This window comes from Rana temporaria, chromosome 11, assembly GCF_905171775.1.
Source record: "Rana temporaria chromosome 11, aRanTem1.1, whole genome shotgun sequence".
Classification (NCBI taxonomy): Eukaryota; Metazoa; Chordata; class Amphibia; order Anura; family Ranidae; genus Rana; species Rana temporaria.
In genome coordinates this window covers 19,886,198-19,901,478 of record NC_053499.1, presented here as the reverse complement: position 1 = coordinate 19,901,478, position 15,281 = coordinate 19,886,198, and the positions used below count along the sequence as shown (strand labels likewise).

At 46.4% G+C, this 15,281-nt stretch overlaps 1 protein-coding gene across 4 annotated transcripts in view; it reads right to left on the bottom strand.

The window, feature by feature from the left end:
• The window catches only part of SHANK2 (SH3 and multiple ankyrin repeat domains 2), a 530,251-nt gene that overhangs the window by 488,313 nt on the left and 26,657 nt on the right, over positions 1 to 15,281 (bottom strand). For 3 of the 4 annotated variants that reach the window (XM_040328117.1, XM_040328115.1, XM_040328116.1), the window contains exon 2: positions 9,931 to 10,159. In XM_040328117.1, the coding sequence (XP_040184051.1) occupies positions 9,931 to 10,134 (204 nt within the window). In that variant the 5' untranslated portion in view covers positions 10,135 to 10,159. Of the gene's footprint in view, positions 1 to 9,930; positions 10,160 to 11,958; positions 11,997 to 15,281 lie in introns of all 4 variants that reach the window. The other variant, XM_040328114.1, reaches the window with a different exon arrangement.

The window sequence follows — 15,281 nt, the reverse complement described above, 5'->3', positions numbered from 1 at the left end:
TTTTGGAACATGAAAAAACACCGCTCCTAAAGTGCCCCTGCCCATTGAAATCAGCCCGAAAAGTGCCGCAGAAACTACGGTAAAGCATCGCTAAAAATAGCTGCGTTTTACCACTGACGCCTGGGCGCTGTCAGTGTGAAATCAATCTAGGTGTAGTAATATGTTGCTAAATGTTGTACCTTCATTAAATGTAACCATATTGCTACACTTATGCCACGTACACACGATCGGTTCATCCAATGAAAATGGACCGGATTTTTTCATCAGATATCCGATGAAGCTGACTTTCATCAGTCTTGCCTACACACCATCAGTTAAAAATCCGATCGTGTCCAACGCGGTGACGTAAAACACAACGACGTGCAGAGAAAAATGAAGTTCAATGCTTCCGAGCATGCGTCGACTTGATTCTGAGCATGCATAGATTTTTGACCGATGGATTTCCCCACAGACGATCGTTTTTTTCTATTGTTTTTTTAACCATCAGAAAATTTTAAAACAGGTTCTATTTTTTTCACCAATGGGAAAAGAAAAACGATGGGGCCCACACACGATCGGTTCGTTGGATGAAAACGGTCCATCAGACCGATCGTGTGTACAGGGCATTAGAGGCTCCTCTCTTCTCTTTTATACTCAGTTGTGACATGACGCTACTTGTAGATCAAGTCAAAATTTATTACACTCAAACCAAGGTTTTACTGTACTCCATTTCTGGCAGAATAAACCGTTTTTTAATGCACTTTAGGGATCAGATATAACAAAACACTGTATTGGTACATTTACCAAAGTAAAGGGACGCATAAAAGAAAAGTTAATACTTGCCATTTACATACACTTTATGGTAAATTGAGTGACCTTTCTGTTTTATCTGGGGCTGCAGTGCTTGCTGGATAGCTAGATTTATTTTACTTCTTGTATGCACCGGCGCTTCCGTAGATTTCCGCGTTGAATATGCTAATGAATATGCTAATGAGCTAGATACGCCGATTCACGAACGTACGTGCACCCGGCGTAGCAAGATACGTCGTTTACTTAAAAGACATACGCCAGCGTAAAGTTACCCCTCATAAAGCAGGGGTAAGTCATGTTAGGTATGGACGTCGGAAACGTACGAACAGCGGCGTGTTTTACGTTCCTCCCATTGAACATCTGTTGTCTGAAATTCCGAGCGTGTGTACGCGGCATTAGGGATCAATACAAATGGACGTATTTGGGTATACACCTGTAGAAATCAAAGATCGGGTGTCAGACTCTGCATCTGTACACATCTCAGTGGTTACATGTGTACAAGGACTCATAAATGGCTCTGGATGCAAACTGTCCGCGTCCGGGGCCGTTCATCGGTCCCTGTACTCATGTAACCAAAAAGATGGCTATATGTGATTCTTCAATTAAACATTCAGACCTCCCAGCACATTTTCCTTTTTCACAGTTAACATGCTTTATAGTTAAGCCTCAGAGATATAAAACGTATGTTCTTCAGAATCGTGTAGCCCTGAGGCTATCCATCCACTGATACTAGTTTTACTGAATCAATAACGCTAGTGAAAATGATCAACACAATATACAGGATTTCTCCAGAGCAATGCCAGTGCACTCCAGACACACCATAGCTATACATATCCAACATACAACTAAAAGGGAAATGAAAGAGATTACATTTCTAGAGAACAAAGATAATTCTATGATTCTTCCTCTGCCTTAGGCACCTTTCACACTGGGGCGGGAGGCGCGGTGGCGGTATGGCGCCGCTAAAAATAGCGGCGCAATACCGTCGGAATTGCTGCGGGATTCGGCCGCTAGCGGTGCGGTATTAACCCCCGCTAGCGGCCGATAAAGGGTTAATACCACCCGCAATGGGCCTCTGCAGAGACGCATTGCGGGTGGTATTACTGCGGTTTCCCATTGTTTTAAATGGGAAGGAGCGGTGAAGGAGCGGTATACATACCGCTCCTCTCACCGCTCCAAAGATGCTGCTTGCAGGAGATTTTTTTCTCTCCTGCCAGCACATCGCCTCAGTGTGAATGCCCTCGGGCTTTCAAATTAAGAAGGCTGGGCAGGAGTTTTTCAGGTGGTATTTAGGCTCTATTTTTAGCGCTGTACCGCCTGAAAAACTCCTCAGTGTGAGAGGGGTCTTAGGCCCCGTACACACGACTGGATCTATCCGCTGAAACTGGTCCGACGGACCAGTTTCAGCGGACAGATCTGGGCGTGTGTAGGCCCGAGCGGACAATTGTCCGGCGGATCGAACAGTTTCCAGCGGAAAAAAATTGCTTAGCCTGCTAACAAATCTGTCCGCTGGAAACCTGTCCGTCGGACGTGTTCGGTCGTCTGTACAGACTCACCGGACACGTCCGACCGACCGCCATCCCTCGCATGCGTCGTACTGATTCGACGCATGCGTGGAAGCTTTGAACTTCCAGGGCCGCCCACGTCGCCGCATCATCGGCGCGGCGACGGCGTGGCCACGTCCTCGCGTATTGTTTACGCGCGGATTTCTGTCTGATGGTGTGTACAACCATCAGACAGAAATCTCTGGGCGGACATGTCCACTGAAAACGGTCCGGCGGACCGTTTTCAGCGGACTGTCCGTCCGTGTGTACGAGGCCTTAGGCAGACCATACATTATGCAATTTTCAGTGCACTGGGGCCCTGTCTAGACAATCACGCACAAGAATAGAAATGCTAGTGTGGGTACTGCTGGTCCTGGTGGGTATTAATGCTGGCGTGTGTACTGCTGCCTGGCTCCCCTGAGACATGGAAGTGTGACAGGGAGCATGTGGCTGCAGTAGAGAGCAGAGCCGATGCTTCCTGTATCTGTCACAGGCGGAGTGCATTTGATATCACTCCGCCTGTGAAGAGCCGGAACTACACAGAAAGCATCGGCTCCATTCTTCACAGTGACATGTGAAAAGACGTCCCTGGGTGTGTGAGTTTTTTTTTTTAATATAAGGTCTCGTGCACACTGGACGTTGAAATAAAGTTATAAAAACGCCAGTAGCTTTTGCAGTGAGTTTGTCAACTTTTTCAACATTTTTGCAATAGCGTTCATCAGCGTTTTTCCGCAGGTTTTTTTTCTTGAAGAAAAAATATATATTTTTTCCCAATGAATTTAGAAACATTACAAACTGTTGGAGAGCGACGTGTTTGAGTGTTTATCGACGGTCTCAGAACCCACTATTTTTTCTGTTTGTTTTTTTGTTTTTACTGCTCAAAAACACCACTGCCAAAAACTGCTGATAACAGCCTATGTGTGCATGGACACATAGGATAACATGATGGAGAGTTTAAAGGGGTTTTCCACCCATTTATTAAGTTTATTAAAAGTCAGCAGCTACAAAAAGTGTAGCTGCTGGCTTTTAATAAACTGACACTTACCTGCCCCAGCGTTCCAGCGACGCGCCGGCCGGGGGTCCGCTCCTCTTCCCCCCTCCCCGGCGTCTTCATTGTCACTGTGGGCACCCGGCCGTGACAGCTTTCGGCTTCATGGCCGGGCACCCACTGCGCATGCGCGAGCGGCCCGGCGCTGCTGTTTGATTGGACAGGCGATCGCCTGGGACCTGTCACGTGTCCCAGGCGATCGCCTAAAGGGAGGGGCTGCCAAAAGGCGATATGACGTATCGCCTTAGCAGCCCCTCTGCGGAAGGAGGAAGTGGGACAGGAAGTCCCCTTCTCCTGAAGCCCCCACTCCCCCCCAAAAAAATGACATGCCAAATGTGGCATGTAAGGGGGAGAGGAGTGGGTTAAGAGGAAGTTCCATTTTTGGGTGGAACTCCTCTTTAATGACTGTAGAAAAAACTGTCTACAGCCAAAAACAGCTGCTGTAAAAACGTCCAGTGTGCATGAGGCCTATAAATGAATTAAATAGTTTTCAGTTTGTAGTTTTGTGGTGCTCACATACCAATACGTTGCATTTTAACCGCTTCCTTACTGCCGCACGAGGATATACATCGACAGAATGGCACGGCTGCGCAAATGGGCATATATATACGTCCTCTTTCATTTTGCATGCGCGACCACACGGTCGAGAGCTCCGTGACCGTGCTTGCGGGACCCGCGATCGAGTCACAGAGCTGAAGAACGAGAAGATGTCAGTGTAAACACAACATCTCCCCGTCCTTCCCCTGACATGCCACTGATCGTCTGTTCCCTGTCATCGGGAACAGCGATCAGTGATGTGTCACGGCAAGCCACGCCCCTAACAGTTAGAAGCACTCCCTAGGTCACACTTAACCCCTTCAGTGCCCCCATACAGGTTAACCCCTTCACTGTCAGTGTCATTTTTACAGTAATCAGTGCATTTTAGTAGCACTGATTGCTGTAAAAATTACAATGGTTCCAAAATGGTGTCAAAAGTGTCCGATGTGTCCGCCATAATGTCGCAATCACTATAAAAATCGCTGATCGCCGCCATTACTAGTAAAAAAAAAATATTAATAAAAATGCCATAAAACTATCCCCTATTTGGTAGACGCTATGGGCCAGATTCTCATACATTAGCGCTGCTCCTGGGCAGCGTAATGTATGAGCTCTACGTTACACCGCCGCAGGTCTACAGGTTTAAATCCTGATTCTCAGAACACTTGCCTGTAAACTTGCGGCGGTGTATCGTTAGATTGCTCGGCGCAAGCCCGCCCCATTCAAATGGGGCGGGCACCATTTAAATTAGGCGCGCTCCCGCGCCGAGCGTACTGCGCATGCTCCGTCGGGTAAATTACCCGACGTGCATTGCGCTAAATGACGTCGCCCCGACGTCATTTGCCTAGATGTATATGTAAATGGCGTCCAGCGCCATTCACGGACGTCTTACGCAAACGACGTAATTTTGATTCAATTCGACGCGGGAACGACGGCCATAGTTAACATTGGTTGCCCCTGCTAATAGCAGGGGCAACCTTACGTGTCGGGTACGCTACGCAAACGACGTTAATTCGCTGCGTCGACCTCGCGTATGTTCAGGAATCGCCGTACTTACCTCATTTGCATAGACGACGGGGAAAAGCGACGATGCGACACCTAGCGGCGGGAAAAAAATTACTTTTAAGATCTGACAGCGTAACAGCCTTACGCTTGTCAGATCTAATGGGTACCTATGCGCAACTGATTCTAAGAATCAGTCGCATAGATACCCGGGGCCAGATGAGGAGTTACGACGGCGCTAATGGTGTTGCGCCGTCGTAACGCCTTCGAGAATCTGGCCCTATAACTTTTGCGCAAACCAATCAATAAACGCTTATTGCGATAATTTTTACCAAAAATATGTAAAAGAATACGTATCGGTCTAAACTGAGGGAAAAAAATGTTTTATATATTTTTGGGGGATATTTATTATAGCAAAAAGATAAAAATATTGAATTTTTTTCAAAATTGTCGCTCTATTTTTGTTTATAGCGCAAAAAAAAAAAAAACGCAGAGGTGATCAATTACCACCAAAAGAAAGCTCTATTTGTGGGGGGAAAAAGGACGTCAGTTTTGTTTGGGAGCCACGTCGCACGACCGCGCAATTGTCAGTTAAAGCGACGCAGTGCCGAATCGCAAAAAGTGGCCCGGTCATTGACCAGCGAAATGGTCCGTCCGGGGCTGAAGTGGTTAAGACAACTTTTAGGCATCACTAATAGTTTCTAAAACTAAATGTAGCAGGGTACCCAAGTCAGTTCAATAGTAGCCCTAAAAATCCCTTATTTCTGATCCTGCAGATTAAACAATCTGATCACTGCTGAAACTGCAATTATATGATTAATAAAAAAAAAAAAGAAAGGGATCCACAAACATGTTATTTCCCAACAGAGAATTACCTCCCCCTCACTGAAAAAAGAAATGCAATTTGCCGGTAGCTCTGTTCTACACTTTATAACCCAATTTGTGATATTAGACTTTGGAAGTGGAAATCTGTCTAAACACATTGTGATTGTGTCCTGTAGGCTGAACAATGCCGCCTACTTCTTCTTTCTGCTGTGTGACTACGATTAAATCACTGCATGCAAGTAAGTTATGAAATATTTACTGCTACGTGTGAGTTAGTTCAAGCTGAAAAGTCAAAAACAGGGTCCAATTTAATAAAAACAACTTAAAAAAAAACAGGGTCCAATCATTGGGGGTTACTGGGGGGGTTGGGAGAAACGGAACTGTCCGCTTAAGGATTTTCTGTGTAAACGGGGACTTAAAAATACACTGAGGTTGCCCCTTGAAGAATAAGTGACAACATCTTCTGATAGCCAATCCCCCCCACCCTCATCTATATTTCCCCCCACCCTCATTCATATTTCCCCCCACCCTCATCCATATTTCCCCCCACCCTCATCCATATTTCCCCCCACCATCATCCATATTTCCCCCCACCCTCATCCATATTTCCTCCCACCTTCATCCATATTTCCTCCCACCCTCATCCATATTTCCCCCCACCCTCATCCATATTTCCCCCCACCCTCATCCATATTTTCCCCCACCCTCATCCATATTTCCCCCCACCCTCATCCATATGTACCCCCACCCTCATCCATATTTCCCCCACCCTCATCCATATTTCCCCCCACCCTCATCCATATGTACCCCCACCCTCATCCATATTTCCCCCACCCTCATCCATATTTCCCCCCACCCTCATCCATATGTACCCCCACCCTCATCCATATTTCCCCCCACCCTCATCCATATTTCCCCCCCACCCTCATCCATATTTCCCCCCCACCCTCATCCATATTCCCCCCACCTTCATCCATATTCCCCCCACCCTCATCCATATTTCTCCCCACCCTCATCCATATTTCCTCCCACCCTCATCCATATTTCCTCCCACCCTCATCCATATTTCTCCCCACCCTCATCCATATTTCCCCCCCCCATATCCATATTTCTCCCCACCCGTATCCATATTTCTCCCCACCCTCATCCATATTTCCCCCCACACTCATCCATATTTCCTCCCACCCTCATCCATATTTCCCCCCACCCTCATCCATATTCCCCCCACCTTCATCCATATTTCCCCCCACCCTCATCCATATTTCCCCCCACCCTCATCCATATTTCTCCCCACCCTCATCCAGATTTCCCCCCCACCCTCATCCATATTTCCCCCCATGTTCATCCATATTCCCCCCCCACCCTCATCCATATTTCCCCCCACCCTCATCCATATTTCTCCCCACCCTCATCCATATTTCTCCCCACCCTCATCCATATTTCCCCCCACCCTCATCCATATTTCTCCCACCCTCATCCATATTTTCCCCCACCCTCATCCATATGTACCCCCACCCTCATCCATATTTCCCCCCACCCTCATCCATATTTCCCCCCACCCTCATCCATATGTACCCCCACCCTCATCCATATTTCCTCCCACCCTCATCCATATTTTCCCCCACCCTCATCCATATGTACCCCCACCCTCATCCATATTTCCCCCCACCCTCATCCATATTTCCCCCCACACGCATCCATATTTCCTCCCACCCTCATCCATATTTCCCCCCACCCTCATCCATATTCCCCCCACCTTCATCCATATTTCCCCCCACCCTCATCCATATTTCTCCCCACCCTCATCCAGATTTCCCCCCCACCCTCATCCATATTTCCCCCCATGTTCATCCATATTTCCCCCCACCCTCATCCATATTTCCCCCCACCCTCATCCATATTTCTCCCCACCCTCATCCATATTTATCCCCACCCTCATCCATATTTATCCCCACCCTCATCCATATTTCTCCCCACCCTCATCCATATTTCCCCCCATCCTCATCCATATTTCTCCCCACCCTCATCCATATTTCCCCCCACCCTCATCCATATTTCCCCCCACCCTCATCCATATTTCCCCCCACCCTCATCCATATTTCCCCCCACCCTCATCCATATTTCCTCCCACCCTCATCCATATTTCCCCCCACCCTCATCCATATTTCCCCCCCACCCTCATCTATATTTCTCCCCACCCTCATCCATATTTCTCCCCACCCTCATCCATATTTCTCCCCACCCTCATCCATATTTCCCCCCACCCTCATCCATATTTCTCCCCACCCTCATCCATATTTCCCCCCACACTCATCCATATTTCCTCCCACCCTCATCCATATTTCCCCCCCCACCCTCATCCATATTTCCCCCCACCCTCATCCATATTTCCCCCCCACCCTCATCCATATTTCCCCCCCACCCTCATCCATATTTCCCCCCCACCCTCATCTATATTTCTCCCCACCCTCATCCATATTTCTCCCACATTCATCCATATTTCCTCCCACCCTCATCCATATTTCCCCCCACCCCCATCCATATTTTCCCCCCACCCTTATCCATATTTTCCCCCCACCCTCATCCATATTTCCCGCCACCCTCATCCATATTTCCTCCCACCCTCATCCATATTTCCCCCCACCCTCATTCAAATTTCCCCCCACCCTCATCCATATTTACCCCCACCCTCATCCACATTTCCCCCCACCCTCATCCATATTTCCCCCCACTCTCATCCATATTTCCCCCCACCCTCATCCATATTTCTCCCCACTCTCATCCATATTTCTCCTCCCTGTTGCAGCAATCCACCTAAGGTCTAAATTGGCCCTAGTATGTATATGTATGAATGCAAATTAGGGACTTTAGATTGTAAGCTCCTTGAGAACACGGACCGATGTGAATGTACAATAGATAGGTAAAGCGCTGCGTAAATTGAAGTTGATGTCATTCTACCCAGAGTGAAGAGAGACGAACATTCTGAAAGTGGTTTGGGGGCTATGAGAGGAGAAAGAAGCACAAGAGCAAAAAGAGCTTACAGTAGCCTCTCTGCACGGGTACTGTTATACATGATGACATGAGGAATGACATGAATCACTTTAAAGAAAATCTTTCAAAAACCTGAATAGTTCAAAATGAGCTACCATAGATAATCCTTACCCACTGTGAAAACCACATGTCAGAGCAATCAGTATATACAAAGATATAGGCAGTTTATGATAAGCTTGGACCCATTCCCGCACACATAAACATTTAAAGGGAAAGGGAAGCTAGGTCAATCCTTACAGGGAAAGTCAAATGATTGTAAATCTACTGATCATTTTGACATGTGATTTTCATGGAAAGTAACCTATGTGTTTTTTTTTTATCATTTGTTGAGATAAAATTGTCAAAGTTTAAAGTAATTTATGAGTTTAACAGTATATCAGAACAAGATCACCCAAAATGGGAAGTTCCGCTTTTCCACCTCCTCCCCTATCACATTTGGACATTTTTTTTGTGGGGGAGGTGAGTGAAGGAGTACAAGGGGTCATAGCCAGCTTCATATAAAAAACATTCCGGGGGCCACAGACCCAAAAACTGGCGAGGGACCAGCCCTGATGAGGATGGATAACAACAAAACCTGGGGAATGCCCAGGGAAAAACCAAGCCTCCTTTACCGACCAGTCTGCTGAACAACCAAATGAACCTGTCTAACAGTATGCGTTAAAAACAGGGGTTTTGTCCGCACACATTTGCAAACGCATGCGTGAGCCACAGGCACCCTGTAATCTGTGGTCCTAACACTAAACAATGAGCGTCCCCACAGTGGAGGCACATGCATTCTAATGGATAGATAGGGGTAGGTGGACTGAAGGGGAGCCACCCCTCCTTAAAAGGTACAGGAGCACACCAAACACCCAGCATGTAGCACAATGGCTGCAAAGGTGTTGGTGCACTGATGGACCAATATAAACACCACAGGTGAAACAAAAACTTCTCCACCGCCCACATCTATTACTGGCAATCGCAGTAACAGTACCCATGAAAAAAAAACATAACGGTGGAAAACACACAGATGTGAATGTGACTCATAGAAAACCATGTTAAAGAACTATACTGCATTCATGCAAAACTGAGAAAAGCATAGGAGTGAACCAGGCCTAAAACAAGAATTGAGTCTCCTCCTGAACTAGCACTCACTGTTTGCTGCAGGTCTGGGATTACAATCCTGATGACCATGGTGTTGGTCTGAATATCCTCCAGCCTGCTGGTTGGACGTTCGGCCGTTGCCCTGATGGTGTCATAGATGGTCTCCTCCTTTGAGCTGTCAGATTCGGACTCCATTGAATAGTCTGAAAAGCTCTGCGCCATCTCATCTTCACTGGAAGTGGGACTACGCGGCATGTTCTGCGGATTTCACCATAAAGAGCTGCAGAGAGACAACATATAAAGATCAAATTTCAATAATATTTATTAAAGTTACAAGATATTGTACAATTACAAACACTTTAAAGCGGTAGTAAACCATAGCAGCTTTTGTTTTTTTTCCAGGCAACTGGCATAATGAGCTTGTATGCACCGCATACTAGCTCTTTTTGAAATACTTACCTTGGAGCGAGACGTGGGGAACTTACCTGGTCCACGCCGAGGGAGATGTCACCTTGCCTCGGCGTGTCTTCCGGGTATCGCCGCTCCAGCGTTGTGAGTGGCTGAAGCGGCGATGTCGTCACTTCTTTCCAGCAAGGTCCGGCGGCTGCTGGGCCTTTAGCCGAGGAACCCCCCTGCGCATTGCGTCGCTGCAGTCGGCGGCTCATTGCTCTTTTTACCTACAGGTAAGCCTAATGCCGCGTACACACGGTCGTTTTTCGGCATGAAAAAAAACAATGTTTTTAAAAACGTCATTTAAAATGATCGTGTGTGGGCTTCACATTGTTTTTCGGCTTTTGAAAAACGACAAAAAAAAAATCCGGACATGCTGCATTTTTTAACGTCGTTTTTTAAAATGACGTTTTTCGGGTTGTAAAAAATGATCGTGTGTGGGCTAAAACGACGTTTTAAACCCGCGCATGCCCAGAAGCGATTTATGAGACGGGAGCGCTTGTTCTGGTAAAACTACCATTCGTAATGGAGTAAGCACATTCATCATGCTGTAACAGACAAAAAAGCGCAAATCATCTTTTACTAACAAGGAAAAAGCAGCCCAAAAGGAGAATAGAACTTCCCCTTTAGAGTGCCGTCATACGTGTTGTACGTGACCGCGCTTTGTTCATCATTTTACAAAAACGATGGTGTGTGGGCAACGTCGTTTTTAATGATGAAGTTGGAAAAACGTTGTTTTTTTTCATGCCGAAAAATGACCGTGTGTACGCGGCATTATTATAGGCTTACCTGTAGGTAAAAGTGGTAGTACAGCGTTTACTACCACTTTAAACAATTACTGGTAACCCCTAGCCACAAATATTGAATTTTGCTAACTAAAAAGAGTAGATACCTTACAGTATTTGAAATATAATTTTTACATTTTGTTTATTTATTTACATGAAACCAACCACATATTACTACCAGAGGGCCTAAAACAGTCAGCCGGAGTTAAAGCGGTAGTTCACCCTCTCGTACTTGATTTTACCATCGAGACAGGCATTGTAGCGCGAGCTACAGTATGCCTGTCCCGATTTTTTTAACCCCGTACTCACCTCGTAGTCGTCCATCGTAGATTTCGGCTCCCGCGGGGAATGGGCGTGCCTATGGAGAGGGAGGATGATTGACGGCCGGCCCTGGCACGTCACTCTCCCCGAAGACAGCCGGAGTAGGTCTCGGCTCTTCACGGCGCGTGCGCACAGGCTATGCGCACGCGTCGTGAAGACCAAGCCTATTTCGGCTATTTCCGGAGAAGCGTGACGCGCCAGAGCTGGCCGTCAATCATCCTCCGTCTCCAGAGGCACGCCCATTCCCCGGTATCTTCGATGGACGACTACAAGGTGAGTATGGGGGGAAAAAATTCGGGACAGGCATACTGTAGCTCGCGCTACAATGCCTGATTTAAAGGTAAAAGAAAAAAAATTATTTTTTTTCCCGTCGATAGGGTGAACCCCCGCTTTAAGCTTTATGGCGGCTTCACATTGCCCCGCTGTGCAAAACACCTGTGCATGACCGTACGGGTAAACATGGTCCCCACATGTAAATAAGGCCTTAAAATCTTCTTTGGGTTAAAGTATAAAGTCTGTATACCTGTTGGGGAGAGTTTCCTGCACTTCCTGTTCTGACACCTGTTGAAAGAGACAGGAAGTGAAGGTCAATTCCCCCACTAGGGACATTGTGTAAAAAAAGAAAAAAAAAAAGCAACAGATCCCTCTCCATCAAAACCCAATATGAAGCTGCTATTGTATATATCTCATGAAAGGCTTTTTTAAAAAAAAAAAAGAATCAATGCTGAACACTATTTTTTTTGTATGTGTGAACCTATTAAAAAAACGTGATAAATAAATGAAATGAGACACAGCCTATGAAGGCTAATGCCCTGTACACACGATCCGAAAATCAGACGGAATATACCGCTTTCGATGCCATCGTACGATAATCGGATGGTTGGTACAGAGCTTTTGTGAGCCGATCACGATATTATTTTATTGGACATGCACGAAAAAAAAATCCTTGTATGATACCAGATTGTACGATTTTCATTTAATCAGTACAGTTGTCGTCTGAAAATAAAATATAAATACACTACAACACATGACATAACTTCCGATTTTTTTTTTCTGACGTACGAGAATTTTTGTGACTTTAGTAACCAGTTACCAATCCAATTTCTACTTGCGACTAGTCAGCGTCTAGTCAGACTAGATCTGTCGTCCGATTTTCGGATCGTGTGTACGGGGCATTATGTAGGAAGAAGGATAATTGTATTAAACATAATGGGGCAGATCCACAACGTATGGGAGATACGCTACGCCGCTGTAACTTACTTTTTGTTGCTTCGAATCCAGAAAGAATTTGCGCCGTAAGTTACGGCGGTGTAGAGTATCTCTTGCGGCGTAAGGGCGCCTAATTCAAATCGGCAAGTAGGGGGGCGTGTTTCATTTAAATGAAGCGCGTCCCTGCGCCGAACGAACTGCGCATGCGCCGTCCCTAAATTTCCCGCCGTGCATTGCGCTAAATGACGTCGCAAGGACGTCATTTTTTTTAACTTAGACGTGAATTACGTCCATCCCGATTCACGGACGACTTACGCAAAAAAAAAAAAAAATTCAAAATAAACGCGGGAACGACGGCCATACTTAACATGGCAAGTCTAACTATACGCCGCAAAAAAGCAGCTTTAACTATACGCCGGAAAAAGCCGACTAGAGACGACATAAGAGAATGCGACAGCCGCGCCTACGTTCGTGGATCGTCGGAAATAGCTAATTTGCATACTCGACGCGGAAAACGACGAGAACTCCACCCAGCGGACGCTGAAGTATTGCATCTACGATCCGAAGGCGTACGAAGCCATACGCCTGTCGGATCTAACCCAGATGCCGTCGTATCTTGGTTTGAGGATTCAAACTAAAGATACGACGCGGGAAATTTGAAAGTACACTGGCGTATCAGTAGATACGCCGGCGTACTCGCTCTGTGGATCTGCCCCAATGTATTCTCTGAGTTAAAAGTAAAAGCAAGTTTTAAATGACAAAACGCATTACATAACAATGTGATGGTGTTTCAGGCAGTATTACTTCTTGATACTTCTCAGTAAGTTGAAACATTTAGCTTTGGTCCTTCTTCTGATACTAAAAACAAGCAGCTGTCACTTGGTATAACAATGTATCCATCTCCCAGGCCACTTTCACTATAAACAGGACTGTTGATAGGAAACACAGCATGTGATATATGTTGGTTACCTTCCCAGCGTGCTGCAAAGAGCACAACACTAAACTTTCAGCGACTCGTAAAAGCTCTATTTAGTAAACACTCACTGAAGGACCAGAGGAATGCAAACAATGTAAAATTACAAATAATACTTTTTATCTGCAGGATCTCCAACATCCAGCTCAGCGGTTACCTGTACGCTTGAAGTGAATTTTGCATTTTTAAATCCGAAAGTTTTATGCGTTTTTGCATGCAGTTTTGAGGCATTTTACGTTTTTTCTTTTCTTAAAACGCACTGTAAAAACACTGTACATAGCTGGGCGATAAGGAGGGGGCTAGGAAGCCGGCCGCTGTGTCCTAAGGCTGCTTTCACACTGAGGCGTGCAGCCGCGGTGACGGTATAGCCGCGCTATTTGTAGCGCGGCTATACAGTCTTATTTACCGCGATATTCGGGCGCTAGCGGTGAGGTTTTAACCCCCGCTAGCGGCCGAAAAAGGGTTAATACCGCCCGTTGCGGGCGGTATTACCGCGCTTTCCCATTGATTTCAATGGGAAGGCGTGGAATAGGATCGGTGAACACACCGCTCCTATACCGCGGTAAAGATGCGGCTAGCAGGACTTTTGGTGCGCTCCTGCTAGCTAACCGCTTTAATGTGAAAGCCTTCGGGCTTTCACATTGAACACTACAGGGCATGATTTTTCATGCGGTATAGCAGCGCTATTTTTAGCGCTGTACCGCATGAAAAACGCCCCAGTGTGCAAGGGGCCTAAACAACCAATGAGGCCTCGTACACACGACCGAGTTTCTCGGCAAAAACCAGCAAGAAACTTGCTGGGATTTTTTTTTTTTTTGCCGAGGAAACCGGTCGTGTGTACATTTTTCGACGAGGAAACTGTCGAGGATCCTGTCGAGCCAAAAAAAAAGAGCATGTCTTCTTTTTCCTCGACGGCAATGGAGAAATTTGGCTCGTCGAGATCCTCGACAGCCTAACAAGGAACTCGACGAGGAAAACAATGTGTTTCGCCCGTCGTGTTCCTCGGTCGGGTGTACGAGGCCTGAGTCATCAGCTGTCAGCAGGGTTCCCCGCTGACAGCTGAATGTAAAACCAAAAAAACCGGCATGGGGTCCCCCCCCAGGTCCATACCAGGCCCTTCGGATCTAGTATGGATTCAGAGGGGACCCCCGCACACCAAAAAATAAAAAAAAGGTGTAGGGTCCCCCCAAAAAAACATACCATACCATACTTAACTTGAGCATGCCGCCCAACAGGTCAGGAAAGGGAGGAGAAGAGCGAGTACCCCCTCCTGAACCATACCATGCCCTCAACACGGGGGGGGGGGGGGAAGCAGAGCCGGCTTCCCGATTGACATGAATGGGACTATCTGCACACGGATGCATGGAACAACTGTACAGGCAAAAACATGGTCCTCACACGGGTATAATACTGGGTAGAAAGGCTACAAGCAGCAGTAATTTAACCCCTTTTTTTTATTTTAAGTGGCTCTTATACTAAATTGTAAAATGTGCAGGATGTGAATCCCAAAAGACTATAATGAAAGACACAGAATGCCCATTTCATTTACCTCCGCACAGCCTTCTATGCTCTAACAATCAAAAGCTGCGAATGAGAAAAGTGACAGCTCAGACATCAGATGTGATGAATTTTAAGAGATTACCCTCTACAACCCCAATCTTTAA